At 58.0% G+C, this 16688-nt stretch overlaps 2 protein-coding genes across 4 annotated transcripts in view; one reads left to right on the plus strand and one right to left on the minus strand.

Annotated features, from left to right (window-relative positions):
- Nucleotides 1–12919, minus strand: part of LOC149427750 (uncharacterized) — a 27118-nt gene extending 14199 nt beyond the window's left edge. For both annotated transcript variants that reach the window (XM_089667706.1, XM_089667707.1), the window contains exons 1-4: nt 12844–12919; nt 3672–5112; nt 1750–1778; nt 1601–1668 (exon numbers count right to left, since the gene is read on the minus strand). In XM_089667706.1, coding sequence (XP_089523832.1) covers nt 1601–1668; nt 1750–1778; nt 3672–5112; nt 12844–12899 — 1594 coding nt within the window. In that variant the 5' untranslated portion in view covers nt 12900–12919. The remainder of the gene's footprint in view (nt 1–1600; nt 1669–1749; nt 1779–3671; nt 5113–12843) is intronic.
- Nucleotides 12913–16688, plus strand: part of LOC149427751 (RUS family member 1-like) — a 25945-nt gene continuing 22169 nt past the window's right edge. The window contains exons 1-6 of one of the 2 annotated variants that reach the window (XM_089667708.1): nt 12913–13063; nt 13753–13928; nt 15327–15404; nt 16106–16220; nt 16303–16348; nt 16623–16655. In XM_089667708.1, the coding sequence (XP_089523834.1) occupies nt 13024–13063; nt 13753–13928; nt 15327–15404; nt 16106–16220; nt 16303–16348; nt 16623–16655 (488 nt within the window). In that variant the 5' untranslated portion in view covers nt 12913–13023. The remainder of the gene's footprint in view (nt 13064–13752; nt 13929–15326; nt 15405–16105; nt 16221–16302; nt 16349–16622; nt 16656–16688) is intronic. The other variant, XM_089667709.1, reaches the window with a different exon arrangement.

Here is a 16688-nt window from a genome sequence, read left to right on the forward strand (position 1 = left end):
ACCAAGCAGAGAACACCCTCTGACATGGAGAACGTCTGGAATTTACCAAGCAGAGAACACCCTCTGACACGGAGAACGTCTGGAATTTACTAAGCAGAGAACCCCCTCTGACACGGAGAACGTCTGGAATTTACTAAGCAGGACACACCCTCTGACATGGAGAACGTCTGGAATTTACCAAGCAGAGAACACCCTCTGACACGGAGAACGTCTGGAATTTACCAAGCAGAGAACACCCTCTGACACGGAGAACGTCTGGAATTTACCAAGCAGAGAACACCCTCTGACACGGAGAACGTCTGGAATTTACTAAGCAGAGAACCCCCTCTGACACGGAGAACGTCTGGAATTTACTAAGCAGAGAACCCCCTCTGACACGGAGAACGTCTGGAATTTACTAAGCAGAGAACCCCCTCTGACACGGAGAACGTCTGGAATTTACTAAGCAGGACACACCCTCTGACATGGAGAACGTCTGGAATTTACCAAGCAGAGAACACCCTCTGACACGGAGAACGTCTGGAATTTACCAAGCAGAGAACACCCTCTGACATGGAGAACGTCTGGAATTTACCAAGCAGAGAACACCCTCTGACACGGAGAACGTCTGGAATTTACCAAGCAGAGAACCCCCCCTGACACGGAGAACGTCTGGAATTTACTAAGCAGGACACACCCTCTGACACGGAGAACGTCTGGAATTTACTAAGCAGGACACACCCTCTGACACGGAGAACGTCTGGAATTTACTAAGCAGAGAACACCCTCTGACACGAAGAACGTCTGGAATTTACTAAGCAGAGAACCCCCCCTGACACGGAGAACGTCTGGAATTTACTAAGCAGGACACACCCTCTGACACGGAGAACGTCTGGAATTTACTAAGCAGGACACACCCTCTGACACGGAGAACGTCTGGAATTTACTAATCAGAGAACACCCTCTGACACGGAGAACGTCTGGAATTTACTAAGCAGGACACACCCTCTGACACGGAGAACCTCTGGAATTTACTAAGCAGGACACACCCTCTGACATGGAGAACGTCTGGAATTTACTAAGCAGGACACACCCTCTGACATGGAGAACGTCTGGAATTACTAGGCAGAGAACCCCCTATGACATGGAGAACGTCTGGAATTACTAGGCAGAGAACCCCCTCTGACATGAAGAACGTCTGGAATTACTAGGCAGAGAACCCCCTCTGACATGGAGAACGTCTGGAATTACTAGGCAGAGAACCCCCTCTGACATGGAGAACGTCTGGAATTACTAGGCAGAGAACCCCCTCTGACATGGAGAACGTCTGGAATTACTAGGCAGAGAACCCCCTCTGACATGGAGAACGTCTGGAATTACTAGGCAGAGAACCCCCTCTGACATGGAGAACGTCTGGAATTACTAGGCAGAGAACCCCCTCTGACATGGAGAACGTCTGGAATTACTAGGCAGAGAACCCCCTCTGACATGGAGAACGTCTGGAATTACTAGGCAGAGAACCCCCTCTGACATGGAGAACGTCTGGAATTACTAGGCAGAGAACCCCCTCTGACATGGAGAACGTCTGGAATTACTAAGCAGAGAACCCCCTCTGTCCTACCTTGGACATCAGGCTGGCCCGGAGGACTGACACGGCTGAGCACAGCACAATCGGCAGTTACCGGCATCCTGAAATCAAGCAGAAAACAGAGGAAAGAACAACGGCCATTCACACACAGCATGGATGAGCCAGCATATCTGTGTACATACCGGTCAGTGGGCGGAGCCTGTGTACGAACCTACAGAAAGGAGAACCACAGAAAGACGGTTAGTCACAGGAGAAGTGTTGTGCTACTGCGACCTCCTCCATTCACCAATATTACTGTCAGTCCTGACACTGTGCAACCTCCTCCATTCACAGGAACCACCCTCACCCCTGACACTGTACAACCTCCTCCATTCACTAATATTACTGTCAGTCCTGACACTGTGCAACCTCCTCCATTCACAGGAACCACCCTCACCCCTGACACTGTACAACCGCCTCCATTCACTAATATTACTGTCAGTCCTGACACTGTGCAACCTCCTCCATTCACAGGAACCACCCTCACCCCTGACACTGTACAACCGCCTCCATTCACAGGAACCACCCTCACCCCTGACACTGTACAACCTCCTCCATTCACTAATATTACTGTCAGTCCTGACACTGTGCAACCTCCTCCATTCACAGGAACCACCCTCACCCCTGACACTGTACAACCACCTCCATTCACAGGAACCACCCTGACACTGTAGAACCTCCTCCATTCACAGGAACCACCCTCACCCCTGACACTGTACAACCTCCTCCATTCACAGGAACCACCCTCAACCCCGATACTGTACAACCTCCTACATTCACAGGAACCACCCTCATCCCCAATACTGTACAACCTCCTCCATTCACAGGAACCACCCTCACCCCTGACACTGTAGAACCTCCTCCATTCACAGGAACCATCCTCATCCCTGATACTGTGCAACCTCCTCCATTCACAGGAACCACCCTCACCCCTGACACTGTACAACCTCCTCCATACACAGGAACCATCCTCACCCCTGACACTGTACAACCTCCTCCATACACAGGAACCATCCTCATCCCTGACACTGTACAACCTCCTCCATTCACAGGAACCATCCTCATCCCCGATACTGTGCAACCTCCTCCATTCACAGGAACCATCCTCATCCCCGATACTGTGCAACCTCCTCCATTCACAGGAACCACCCTCACCCCTGACACTGTACAACCTCCTCCAGTCACAGGAACCACCCCCACCCCTGACACTGTACAACCTCCTCCATTCACAGGAACCATTCTCATCCCTGACACTGCACAACCTCCTCCATTTACAAGAACCACCCCCACCCCTGGCACTATAGAACCTCCTCCATTCACAGGAACCACCCCCAAACCTGACACTATACAACCTCCTCCATTCACAGGAACCGCCCCCACCCCAACACTGTACAACCTCCTCCATTCACAGGAACCACCCCCACCCCTGGCACTATAGAACCTCCTCCATTCACAGGAACCACCCCCACCGCTGGCACTATAGAACCTCCTCCATTCACAGGAACCACCCCCAAACCTGACACTATACAACCTCCTCCATTCACAGGAACCACTCCCACCCGACACTATACAACCTCCTCCATTCACAGGAACCGCCCCCACCCCAACACTGTACAACCTCCTCCATTCAGAAACCATTCTTACCTCTGACACTGCACAACCTCCTCCATTCACAGGAACCACCCGCACCCCGACAGTATACAACCTCCTCCATTCACAGGAACCACCCCCACCCCTGGCACTATAGAACCTCTTCCATTCACAGGAACCACCCCTGGCACTATACAACCTCCTCCATTCACAGGAACCACCCCCACCCCAACACTGTACAACCTCCTCCATTCAGCAGTCAATCCTGATCAGCTTGGAGTGTAATCTGCCGATGTGGACCTCCAGTTCTGTACGGAGTACTATGGTTCAGTTGGGTGGTCCTGCTTTCACCTCAGATCACGGAGTCTGCCATGGTGGGGGGATTTGTGTCAATGTGACCTTCAGGAAATATCTGCTGTTCTGCCACCCAGTGACCCCAATCCTGCACTGCGGACTGCAATACTCCTCCACTCACCTGGCATGCAACATCGTGGAGTTCCACAAACAGGACCCTGTTAGCCGTCCTCTCCAAAGGTGATGCCAACAGACAAGCAAGATCCTCATTCCGAGGTCTGCAGTATCTGGATGGAGTGGTCTGGAACTGGGGTCCATGCTGGGCTCTAGACCTGTGATTTCTGCAAGTGGGAGTCTGTATTGGGGGTCCTTGCTGGGCTATTACCCCATAATCACTGAAAGGAGGAGTCTGTATTCGGGCTCCATGCTGGACTGTGTCCTTGTGAGTTCTGAAAGAAGGGGTCTGTAATGGGGCTCCACGCTGGGCTATTTCCTTGTGGTCAGTGAAAGAAGGGGTCTGTAATGGGGCTCCACGCTGGGCTATTTCCTTGTGGTCAGTGAAAGAAGGGGTCTGTAATGGGGCTCCACGCTGGGCTATTTCCTTGTGAGCTCTGGACGGGGAAGTCTGTAACGGGGCTCCACTCTGGGCTATTTGCTTGTGGTCAGTGGAAGAAGGGGTCCATAATGGGGCTCCATGCTGGGCTATTTCCTTGTGGTCAGTGGAAGAAGGGGTCAGTAATGGGGCTCCACGCTGGGCTATTTCCTTGTGGTCAGTGGAAGAAGGGGTCAGTAATGGGGCTCCACGCTGGGCTATTTCCTTGTGACCTCTGGACGGGGAAGTCTGTAATGGGGCTCCATGCTGGGCTATTTCCTTGTGGTCAGTGGAAGAAGGGGTCCATAATGGGGCTCCATGCTGGGCTATTTCCTTGTGGACAGTGGAAGAAGAGGTCCATAATGGGGCTCCATGCTGGGCTATTTCCTTGTGGACAGTGGAAGAAGGGGTCCATAATGGGGCTCCACGCTGGGCTATTTCCTTGTGGTCAGTGGAAGAAGGGGTCAGTAATGGGGCTCCACGCTGGGCTATTTCCTTGTGAGCTCTGGACGGGGAAGTCTGTAATGGGGCTCCACTCTGGGCTATTTCCTTGTGGACAGTGGAAGAAGGGGTCCATAATGGGGCTCCACGCTGGGCTATTTCCTTGTGGTCAGTGGAAGAAGGGGTCAGTAATGGGGCTCCACGCTGGGCTATTTCCTTGTGGTCAGTGGAAGAAGGGGTCAGTAATGGGGCTCCACACTGGGCTATTTCCTTGTGGTTAGTGGAAGAAGGGGTCAGTAATGGGGCTCCACGCTGGGCTATTTCCTTGTGACCTCTGGATGGGGGAGTCTGTAATAGGTGCTCATTCTGGGCTACATTCCCCCGATCTGCAGAACGATTGGTTCGTATCAGGGGCTCACGCTGCTGTACTTTGATCTGTCCTCTAGTAGGCGTGCTCCTTAACCAAGGATTGTGCTGGAGTGCTCTTCCTTGATATCCGGAAGCAGAGGTCTGTGAGAAGGGCTCAGTGTCTGGGGTCACCTCTTTCTCCTGGAGGGGCGGTGTAGTCTGCAGCTCATTGGGCGAAGGACTGCAACACAAAAAACGGTTAATGTGATATTTGTGGGTATGAAATGATCCCATTCCTGAGCTCCATCTAATCCCTCCTGAGAGATCTGCTGCCTCAAGTACAACCACGTGCCACGGTACAGGTAGGTGTGAATGCAGACACGGGGACAATTCATTAAAGGGTATGGCATGCGTTATGCCGGTCACGTGCCCACATAATGCATGGGATGCTGAAAATGCCGGTCACGTGACCACATATCGCCTGGGATGCTGAAAATGCCGGTCACGTGACCACATATCGCCTGGGATGCTGAAAATGCCGGTCACGTGCCCACATAATGCATGGGATGCTGAAAATGCCGGTCACGTGCCCACATATCGCATGGGATGCTGAAAATGCCGGTCACGTGACCACATATCGCATGGGATGCTGAAAATGCCGGTCACGTGACCACATATCGCATGGGATGCTGAAAATGCCGGTCACGTGACCACATATCGCATGGGATGCTGAAAATGCCGGTCACGTGACCACATATCGCATGGGATGCTGAAAATGCCGGTCACGTGACCACATATCGCATGGGATGCTGAAAATGCCGGTCACGTGACCACATATCGCATGGGATGCTGAAAATGCCGGTCACGTGACCACATATCGCATGGGATGCTGAAAATGCCGGTCACGTGACCACATATCGCATGGGATGCTGAAAATGCCGGTCACGTGACCACATATCGCATGGGATGCTGAAAATGCCGGTCACGTGACCACATATCGCATGGGATGCTGAAAATGCCGGTCACGTGACCACATATCGCCTGGGATGCTGAAAATGTCAATTCACTATTGCTAGTATTGCTGTTGAAGGCAAGCAGCCCAGCAGGTCAGAAAAGGGGAAGGGATGAGGTGAGTGCCTGCCAAACCCCCCCCCCCCCCCCCGAACCATGTCAGGTCACATGCCCTTAATGGGGGGGATACTTTGGGGTAGGGGGGCTTTGTCCCCCCCCCCCCAAAGCCCTTTGTCCCCATGCCCTTGGCCTCTCCCCCACAATCCTGGCCAGTGGTGAGGGGCTGTGATGAACCGCATGTCACCCCACCTGGGTGCTTCTGTTGGAGAACCACTTCCTCACGGCTGAGACCCAGGACTGAGCTATTATAGCCGGGCATCGCACCCCAGACTAGACGGGAAGGGACGGGACTAGATGGGACTAGACAGGACGAGAAGGGACTAGACAGGACGAGAAGGGACGGGACTAGATGGGACTAGACAGGACGAGAAGGGACTAGACAGGACGAGAAGGGACGGGACTAGACGGGACTAGACAGGACGAGAAGGGACTAGACAGGACGAGAAGGGACGGGACTAGATGGGACTAGATGGGACTAGACGGGACGAGAAGGGACGGGACTAGACGGGACTAGATGGGACTAGACAGGACGAGAAGGGACGGGACTAGACGGGAATGGACGGGACTAGATGGGACTAGACAGGACGAGAAGGGACGGGACTAGATGGGACTAGACGGGACGAGAAGAGACGGGACTAGACGGGACTAGATGGGACTAGACAGGACGAGAAGGGACGGGACTAGACGGGAATGGACGGGACTAGATGGGACTAGACAGGACGAGAAGGGACGGGACTAGATGGGACTAGACAGGACGAGAAGGGACGGGACTAGATGGGACTAGACAGGACGAGAAGGGACGGGACTAGATGGGACTAGACGGGACTAGATGGGATGGGACGAGAAGGGACGGGACAAGACTGGACGAGAAGGGACGGGACTAGAAGGGACGGGACGAGAAGGGACGGGACTAGACGGGACGAGAAGGGACGGGACTAGACGGGACGAGAAGGGACGGGACGAGAAGGGACGGGACGAGAAGGGACGGGACGAGAAGGGACGGGACGAGAAGGGACGAGAAGGGACGGGACTAGACGGGACGAGAAGGGACGGGACGAGAAGGGACGGGACGAGAAGGGACGGGACGAGAAGGGACGGGACGAGAAGGGACGGGACGAGACGGGACGAGAAGGGACGGGACTAGACGGGACGAGAAGGGACGGGACGAGAAGGGACGGGACGAGAAGGGACGGGACTAGACGGGACGAGAAGGGACGGGACGAGAAGGGACGGGACTAGACGGGACGGGACAAGAAGGGACGGGACTAGACGGGACGAGAAGGGACTAGACGGGACGAGAAGGGACGGGACTAGACGGGACGAGAAGGGACGAGACGAGAAGGGACGGGACTAGACGGGACGAGAAGGGACTAGACGGGACGAGAAGGGACTAGACGGGACGAGAAGGGACGGGACTAGACGGGACGAGAAGGGACGGGACTAGACGGGACGAGACGAGAAGAGACGGGACGAGACGAGAAGGGACGGGACTAGACGGGACGGGACTAGACGGGACGAGACGAGAAGGGACGGGACTAGACGGGACGAGACGAGAAGGGACGGGACTAGACGGGACGAGACGAGAAGGGACGGGACTAGACGGGACGGGACTAGACGGGACGAGACGAGAAGGGACGGGACTAGACGGGACGAGACGAGAAGGGACGGGACTAGACGGGACGAGACGAGAAGGGACGGGACTAGACGGGACGAGACGAGAAGGGACGGGACGGGACTAGACGGGACGAGAAGGGACGGGACTAGACGGGACGAGAAGGGACGGGACTAGACGGGACGAGAAGGGACGGGACTAGACGGGACGAGAAGGGACGGGACTAGACGGGACGAGAAGGGACGGGACTAGACAAGACTGGACGAGAAGGGACGGGACTAGACGGGACGGGACGAGAAGGGACGGGACGAGAAGGGACGGGACGAGAAGGGACGGGACGAGAAGGGACGGGACGAGAAGGGACGGGACGAGAAGGGACGGGACGAGAAGGGACGGGACGAGACGGGACGGGACTAGAAGGGACGGGACTAGACGGGACGAGAAGGAACGGGACTAGACGGGACGAGAAGGGACGGGACTAGACGGGACGAGAAGGGACGGGACGAGAAGGGACGAGAAGGGACGGGACTAGACGGGACGAGAAGGGACGGGACTAGACGGGACGGGACTAGACGGGACGAGAAGGGACGGGACTAGACGGGACGAGAAGGGACGGGACTAGACGGGACGAGAAGGGACGGGACTAGACGGGACGGGACTAGACGGGACGAGAAGGGACGGGACTAGACGGGACGAGAAGGGACGGGACTAGACGGGACGAGAAGGGACGGGACTAGACGGGACGAGAAGGGACGGGACTAGACGGGACGAGAAGGGACGGGACTAGACGGGACGAGAAGGGACGGGACTAGACGGGACGAGAAGGGACGGGACTAGACGGGACGAGAAGGGACGGGACTAGACGGGACGAGAAGGGACGGGACTAGACGGGACGAGAAGGGACGGGACTAGACGGGACAAGAAGGGACGGGACACCATACAGTGTTTCACCCCCCTGTAGCCGCCTCCTCCTCTCCATACAGTGCTCCACCCCCCCTGCAGTCTCCTCCTCCTCTCCATACAGTGCTCCACCCCCCCTGCAGTCTCCTCCTCCTCTCCATACAGTGCTCCACCCCCCCTGCAGTCTCCTCCTCCTCTCCATACAGTGCTCCGCCCCCCTGTAGCCACCTCCTCCTCTCCATACAGTGCTCCACCCCCCTGCAGCCGCCTCCTCCTCCTCTACATACAGTGCCCCACCCCTCTGCAGCCTCCTCCTCTCCATACAGTGCTTCCCCCCCTGTAGCCTCCTCCTCCTCTCCATACAGTACTCCCCCCCCCTTGTAGCCTCCTCCTCCTCTCCATACAGTACTCCCCCCCCCCCCTTGTAGCCTCCTCCTCTCCATACAGTGCTCCACCACCTGTAGCCTCCTCCTCTCCATACAGCGTGCCACCCCCCTGTAGCCGCCTCCTCCTCTCCATACATTGCTCCACCCCCCTGTAGCCTCCTCCTCCTCTCCATACAGTGCTCCACCCCCCTGTAGCCTCCTCCTCCTCTCCATACAGTGCTCCACCCCCCTGTATTCTCCTCCACCTCTCCATACAGTGCTCCACCCTCTGTAGCCTCCTCCTCCTCCTCTCCATACAGTGCTCCACCCCTCTGCAGCCTCCTCCTCTCCATACAGTGCTCCACCCCCCTGCACCCTCCTCCTCTCCATACAGTGCTCCACCCCCGTAGCCTCCTCCTCTCCATACAGTGCTCCACCCCCTGTAGCCTGCTCCTCTCCATACAGTGCTCCACCCCTCTGCACCCTCCTCCTCTCCATACAGTGCTCCACCCCCCTGTAGCCTCCTCCTCTCCATACAGTGCTCCACTCCCCTGTAGCCTCCTCCTCTCCATACAGTGCTCCACCCCCCTGTAGCCTCCTCCTCTCCATACAGTGCTCCACCCCCCTGTAGCCTCCTCTCCATACAGTGCTCCACCCCCCTGTAGCCTCCTCTCCATACAGTGCTCCACCCCCTGTAGCCTCCTTCTCCTCTCCATACAGTGCCCCACCCCCTGTAGCCTCCTCCTCCTCTCCATACAGTGCTCCACCCCCTGTAGTCTCCTCCTCTCCATACAGTGCTCCACCCCCCTGTAGCCTCCTCCTCTCCATACAGTGCTCCACCCCCCTGTATTCTCCTCCAACTCTCCATACAGTGCTCCACCCCCCGTAGCCTCCTCCTCTCCATACAGTGCTCCACCCCCCTGTAGTGTCCTCCTCCTCTCCATACAGTGCTCCACCCCCTGTAGCCTCCTCCTCTCCATACAGTGCTCCACCCCCTGTAGCCTCCTCCTCTCCATACAGTGCTCCACCCCCCTGTAGCCTCCTCCTCTCCATACAGTGCTCCACCCCCCAGTAGCCTCCTCTCCTTACAGTGCTAAACCCCCCTGTAGCCTCCTCCACCTCTCCATACAGTGCTCCACCCCCCCTGTAGTCTCCTCCTCCTTCTCTCCATACGGTGCTCCACCCCCCTATAGCCTCCTCCTCTCTATACAGTGCCCCACCCCCTGTAGCCTCCTCCTCTCCATACGGTGCTCCACCCCCTGTAGCCTCCTCCTCTCCATACGGTGCTCCACCCCCCCTGTAGTCTCCTCCTCCTCTACATACAGTGCTCCACCCCCCTGTAGCCTCCTCCTTCTCTCCATACGGTGCTCCACCCCCCTGTAGCCTCCTCCTCTCTATACAGTGCCCCATCCCCTGTAGCCTCCTCCTCTCCATACGGTGCTCCACCCCCTGTAGCCTCCTCCTCTCCATACAGTGCTCCACCCCCTTGTAGCCTCCTCCTCCTCTCCATACAGTGCTCCACCCCCCTGTAGTCTCCTCCTCCTCTACATACAGTGCTCCACCCCCCTGTAGTCTCCTCCTCCTCTACATACAGTGCTCCACCCCCCTGTAGCCTCCTCCTTCTCTCCATACGGTGCTCCACCCCCCTGTAGCCTCCTCCTCTCTATACAGTGCCCCACCCCCTGTAGCCTCCTCCTTCTCTCCATACGGTGCTCCACCCCCCTGTAGCCTCCTCCTCTCTATACAGTGCCCCACCCCCTGTAGTCTCCTCCACTCCATACAGTGCCCCCCCCCCCTGTAGCCTCCTCCTCCTCTCCATACAGTGCTCCACCCCCCTGTAGCCTCCTCTCCTTACAGTGCTAAACCCCCCTGTAGCCTCCTCCTCCTCTACATACGGTGCTCCACCCCCCTGTAGCCTCCTCCTTCTCTCCATACGGTGCTCCACCCCCCTGTAGCCTCCTCCTCTCTATACAGTGCCCCACCCCCTGTAGTCTCCTCTACTCCATACAGTGCTCCACCCCCCTGTAGCCTCCTCCTCCTCTCCATACAGTGCTGCACCCCCCTGTAGTCTCCTCCTCCTCTACATACAGTGCTCCACCCCCCTGTAGCCTCCTCCTTCTCTCCATATGGTGCTCCACCCCCTGTAGCCTCCTCCTCTCTATACAGTGCCCCACCCCCTGTAGTCTCCTCCTCTCCATACAGTACTCCACCCCCCTGTAGCCTCCTCCTCCTCCTCCTCCTCTCCATACAGTGCTCCACCCCCCTGTAGCCTCCTCCTCCTCTCCATACAGTGCTCCACCCCCCTGTAGCCTCCTCCTCCTCTCCATACAGTGCTCCACCCCCCTGTAGCCTCCTCCTCCTCTCCATACAGTGCTCCACCCCCTGTAGCCTCCTCCTCCTCTCCATACAGTGCTCCATCCCTCTCTCTGTATTCCCCTCCCTATCTTTGTAGTCTCCTTCCCCTCTCTGTAGCCCCCTCTCTAGAGTCTCCTCCTCCCTCTCTGTAGCCCTTCCTCCTCTCTATAGTCTCCTCCCTCTCTGTAGCCCCTCCCCCTCTCTAGTCTCCTCCTCCCTCTGTAGCCCCCTCTCTATAGTCTCCTCCTCCACTCTGTAGCTCCTCCCCCTCTCTAGCCCCTCCCCCTCTCTTTAGTCTCCTCCTCACTCTCTGTAGCCCACTCTCTATAGTCTCCTCCTCCTCTCTGTAGCCCCTCCCTCTCTCTGTAGCCCCCTCTCTATAGTCCCCTCCCTCTCTATAGTCCCCTCCCTCTCTCTGTAGCCCCCACTCTATAGTCCCCTCCTCCTCTCTGTAGCCCTTCCTCCACCATATACTCTCCTCCTCCCTCTCTGGAGCCCCTTCCCCTCTCTGTAGCCCTTCCTCTTCCATATAGTCTCCTCCTCCCTCTCTGTAGCCCCTCCCCCTCTATAGTCTCCTCCTGTGTAGCCCCTCCCCCTCTCTAGTCTCCTCCTCCTGTGTAGCCCCTCCCCCTCTCTATAGTCTCCTCCTCCCTCCCTGTAGCCCCCTCTCTAGAGTCTCCTCCTCCCTCTCTGTAGCCCTTCCTCCTGTCTATAGTCTCCTCCCTCTCTGTAGCCCCTCCCCCTCTCTAGTCTCCTCCTCCCTCTCTGTAGCCCCCTCTCTATAGTCTCCTCCTCCACTCTGTAGCCCCTCCCCCTCTCTAGTCTAATCTCTGTAGCCCCTCCCCCTCCTCTCTGTAGCCCCCTCCCCCTCTCTATAGTCTCCTCTTGCCTCTCTGTAGCCCCTCCCCCTCTGTAGCCCCCTCTCTATAGTCTTTTGCTCCTCTCAGTAGCCCCTCCCCCCTCTATAGTCTCCTCCTCCTCTCTGTAGCCCCTCCCTCTCTCTGTAGCCCCCTCCCTCTCTATAGTCCCCTCCCTCTCTATAGTCCCCTCCCTCTCTCTGTAGCCTCCACTCTATAGTCTCCTCCTCCTCTCTGTAGCCCCTCCCTCTCTCTGTAGCCCCCTCTCTATAGTCTCCTCCTCCTCTCTGTAGCCCCCTCCCTCTCTATAGTCCCCTCCCTCTCTATAGTCCCCTCCCTCTCTCTGTAGCCCCCTCTCTATAGTCTCCTCCTCCTCTCTGTAGCCCCTTCCTCTCTCTGTAGCCCCCTCTCTCTAGTCCCCTCCCTCTCTCTGTAGCCCCCACTCTATAGTCTCCTCCTCCTCTCTGTAGCCCCTCCCTCTCTCTGTAGCCCCCTCTCTATAGTCTCCTCCTCCTCTCTGTAGCCCCCTCTCTATAGTCTCCTCCTCCTCTCTGTAGCCCCTCCCTCTCTCTGTAGCCCCCTCTCTATGTACATTCAGCTGTGTAATGTGAAGCGGACCACCTGTGTGTGAAGGATCTGGTAGAAGTTGCCAGACTTCCGGGTTGGAGGACCAGAATATGTATCAGCTTCTATCAGACACTTCTCACATCGGCGTCCCAACCCCCGCCCCGGAGTCCTCCCCCCTCACTGACCGGTATACCAGCAGCCGCCGCCTGTGCAACCGCCGATCCCCCGCATCACGTGACATGTCTGTTATGTCGCCACTCACTTCCGGCGTTGGATGATGACGCGATTTGAATTTTCCGAAAGCCACGTGACACCGGCAACCAATCAGCGAATTCATGAGGAGACACGTTGTTAGCTGAAATCACATGACAGAGGCGGCCAATCAGAGGACGGGAAAGCTGACAGGTCAGTGTGTATGTGTGTGTGTGTATATGGGGTAGGGGGTGTATGCGGGGGAAGGGGTTGGTGGGGTGTGTATGGGGAATGTTGTGTACATTAGAGTGCGGGGGTCAGGGGAACGGCGTGTACATTAGAGTGCGGGGGTCAGGGGAACGGCGTGTACATTAGAGTGCGGGGGTCAGGGGAACGGCGTGTACATTAGAGTGCGGGGGGTCAGGGGAACGGCGTGTACATTAGAGTGCGGGGGTCAGGGGAACGGCGTGTACATTAGAGTGCGGGGGTCAGGGGAACGGCGTGTGCATTAGAGTGCGGGGGTCAGGGGAACGGCGTGTGCATTAGAGTGCGGGGGTCAGGGGAACGGCGTGTGCATTAGAGTGCGGGGGTCAGGGGAACGGCGTGTGCATTAGAGTGCGGGGGTCAGGGGAACGGCGTGTGCATTAGAGTGCGGGGGTCAGGGGAACGGCGTGTACATTAGAGTGCGGGGGTCAGGGGAACGGCGTGTGCATTAGAGTGCGGGGGTCAGGGGAACGGCGTGTGCATTAGAGTGCGGGGGTCAGGGGAACGGCGTGTGCATTAGAGTGCGGGGGTCAGGGGAACGGCGTGTGCATTAGAGTGTGGGGGTCAGGGGAACGGCGTGTGCATTAGAGTGCGGGGGTCCTAACACGCAGTCTCTCCTTTCTGTCATTCTCTCACAGATTCCGTGTCACAGTCACATCCCGGGACACGGCTGTTGTCGGCAGACATGGCTGTTGTGTGTACAGAGCGATACGGCACTGGAGACATTCAGAAATATCTGCGGGATAAAGACGGCCACATCTCCTGTCAGAGGGAGACTCGGGATACCTACGGGTCCCTGCGGGACTGCCTGGTGGTGAGACGTCTGTTTAGGGTGACAGCCCCCCATATTGGTCAGGGTGGGGTGCTGGGAGCTGTGTAGGAATCCGTTGTTGGCCTCCTCCTGCCTCCAGTCATACTGATGTCCTGTATCCTCTGGCATCTCCTCCTCCTATGTGGGTGCGTGGCTTGGGTTGTGAGGAGTGCACTGCGGGTCGGGTAGCGTGGGCTGCGGGTCGGGTAGCGTGGGCTGCGGGTCGGGTAGAGTGGGCTGCGGGTCGGGTAGCGTGGGCTGCGGGTCGGGTAGCTTGGGCTGCGGGTCGGGTAGCGTGGGCTGCGGGTCGGGTAGCGTGGGCTGCGGGTCGGGTAGCGTGGGCTGAGGGTCGGGTAGCGTGGGCTGCGGGTCGGGTAGCGTGGGCTGCGGGTCGGGTAGCGTGGGCTGCGGGTCGGGTAGCGTGGGCTGCGGGTCGGGTAGCTTGCATTGTGGGTTGTGAAGAGTGTGCTGCAGGTCGGGTAGCGTGAGCTGCGAGTCGGGTAGCGTGGGCTGCGGGTCGGGTAGCTTGGGCTGCGGGTCGGGTAGCGTGGGCTGCGGGTCGGGTAGCGTGGGCTGCGGGTCGGGTAGCGTGGGCTGCGGGTCGGGTAGCTTGGGCTGCGGGTCGGGTAGCGTGGGCTGCGGGTCGGGTAGCTTGGGCTGCGGGTCGGGTAGCGTGGGCTGCGGGTTGGGTAGCGTGGGCTGCGTGTTCTGGGTGTTGCTGTAGGGAACCAGCTCCCCCTCTCCTTGATTGTCTGGTGATCGGGGAACCCTCCCTCGGGTAGGATGGGGATTCTCGCACAACCCAACGCAGAGTCATTGCTCTCCCTCACTTACGGAGATCAGCTTCCTACACCCACCAATCGGATTCAGAGCTGCCTGGTGATTGGTGGGAGCTTCAGGAAGGGCCGTCCCATGACCCTGTGAGGTGCTCTGTGATTGGAGGAGCCCTCGTGATGTCAGCACAATGCAGTATTAGCAGCTGATTGGTGCTGTGGCTGGGGGGGGGGGGCACTTTTTGGCCCCTCAGACATCCATGTGTAGATCAGCATCGTTGAGTCCAGTCCGGATGGCGCACAGAACACGCTTACTACATGTGTAGCAGTGAGCAATGCAGACGTGTGGAGGAGGAACATGGGTGCGGATTGCCTGTTACATTCTACAATGTATAGTGGGGGGGAGGGGCGGGGCACAAAGAGTATTGGGGTCACTGCATGGAATAGGGGGAGGGGCCTGGGGCTGGGGGGAAGTAGGCTATTAGTGGGGTGGGGGGAGGGGTTGGGTAGTCCATGGTGCTGAGCAGTGATTGGTTCCATGTATTGTATGTTGCTCCGTGTCAGGGTTCCGGATACTTGGGGGTTCCGGCTCTCTCAGGACGGATCTCTGTCTCTGTTTGTCTTCCAGTCTCTGTTCCTTCCACACGGATTCCCGGACAGTGTGAGTGACGACTACGTGGCCTATCAGCTGTGGGATACTGTGCAGGTATAGCTGTGTGTGGGGGGGGGATTGGTGGGGGGGAGGGGGGTGTCGTGGTGTATCTGCCTTATACTGCAAAGGAGAGGCAGTCTGTCCCCCCCCCCCTCTCCTCGGTCGGTCCATCTTCGGTCGGTGGCCCCCTCTCCTCGGTCGGTCCATCTTCGGGCGGTCGCCCCCTCTCCTCGGTCGGTCCATCTTCGGTCGGTGGCCCCCTCTCCTCGGTCGGTCCATCTTCGGTCGGTGGCCCCCTCTCCTCGGTCGGTCCATCTTCGGTCGGTGGCCCCCTCTCCTTGGTCACCCCCTCTCCTCGGTCGGTCCATCTTCGGTCGGTGGCCCCCTCTCCTCGGTCGGTCCATCTTCGGGCGGTGGCCCCCTCTCCTCGGTTGCCCCCTCTCCTTGGTCGGTCCATCTTCGGGCGGTGGCCCCCTCTCCTCGGTCGGTCCATCTTTGGTCGGTGGCCCCCTCTCCTCGGTTTGTGGCCCCCTCTCCTCGGTGGCCCCCTCTCCTCGGTTCCCCCCTCCTCGGTCGGTGGCCCCCTCTCCTCGGTCGGTCCATCTTCGGTCGGTGGCCCCCTCTCCTTGGTGGCCCCCTCTCCTCGGTCGCCCCCTCTCCTCGGTTTGTGGCCCCCTCTCCTCGGCCCCCCTCCTCGGTTGGTGGCCCCCTCCTCGGTTCCATTCTGCCTGATCGCATCTTTCTCTCCTTCCCAGGCCTTTGCTAGCAGTGTGACTGGTTCGTTGGCTACTCATTCCCTCCTGCGTGGATCGGGTGTGGGGGACAGTTCAGCCACCGTCGCAGCTGCCACAGTCACGTGGATCCTGAAAGGTGCGCAGAGCTCGCCTCGTACTGTTGCCTTGTCTGCCTTTTCTTGTATCCCCCGACAATCACCAATCTCTGTTCTCTGCAGACGGCACCGGGATGGTGGGACGGATTCTCTTCGCATGGATTAAAGGGTATGAAGGTCCCGACCACACATCCACAATCCACCATTAGTAGTCGTCTGTGGTCACCATCGGGGGTGGGAGATGTCTGTCAGTGAAGGGGGAGGGGCAGCAATGTTTTGGGGTCTGACATTTTGGTGTGGATTGTGGGGGTGTGTCGGCTTCTATTCTGTCATCTCTGGTACCATGATGGTGGTGAGTCAGTGGGACCATTGTCTGCCAATCAGGGAGCTGGACTGCCGAAACCCCTCCCTGACATTCATGGCGGCTGTTTTCTGTCCAATAGGAGTCAGCTGGACTGTGACGCCAAGAGATGGAGGTAAGATCCTGAGAACAGACACCCCTCCCCCAA

This window comes from Staurois parvus, unplaced genomic scaffold, assembly GCF_062004578.1.
Source record: "Staurois parvus isolate SC_StPar_1 unplaced genomic scaffold, SC_StPar_1.0 ptg003522l, whole genome shotgun sequence".
NCBI classification, from domain to species: domain Eukaryota; kingdom Metazoa; phylum Chordata; class Amphibia; order Anura; family Ranidae; genus Staurois; species Staurois parvus.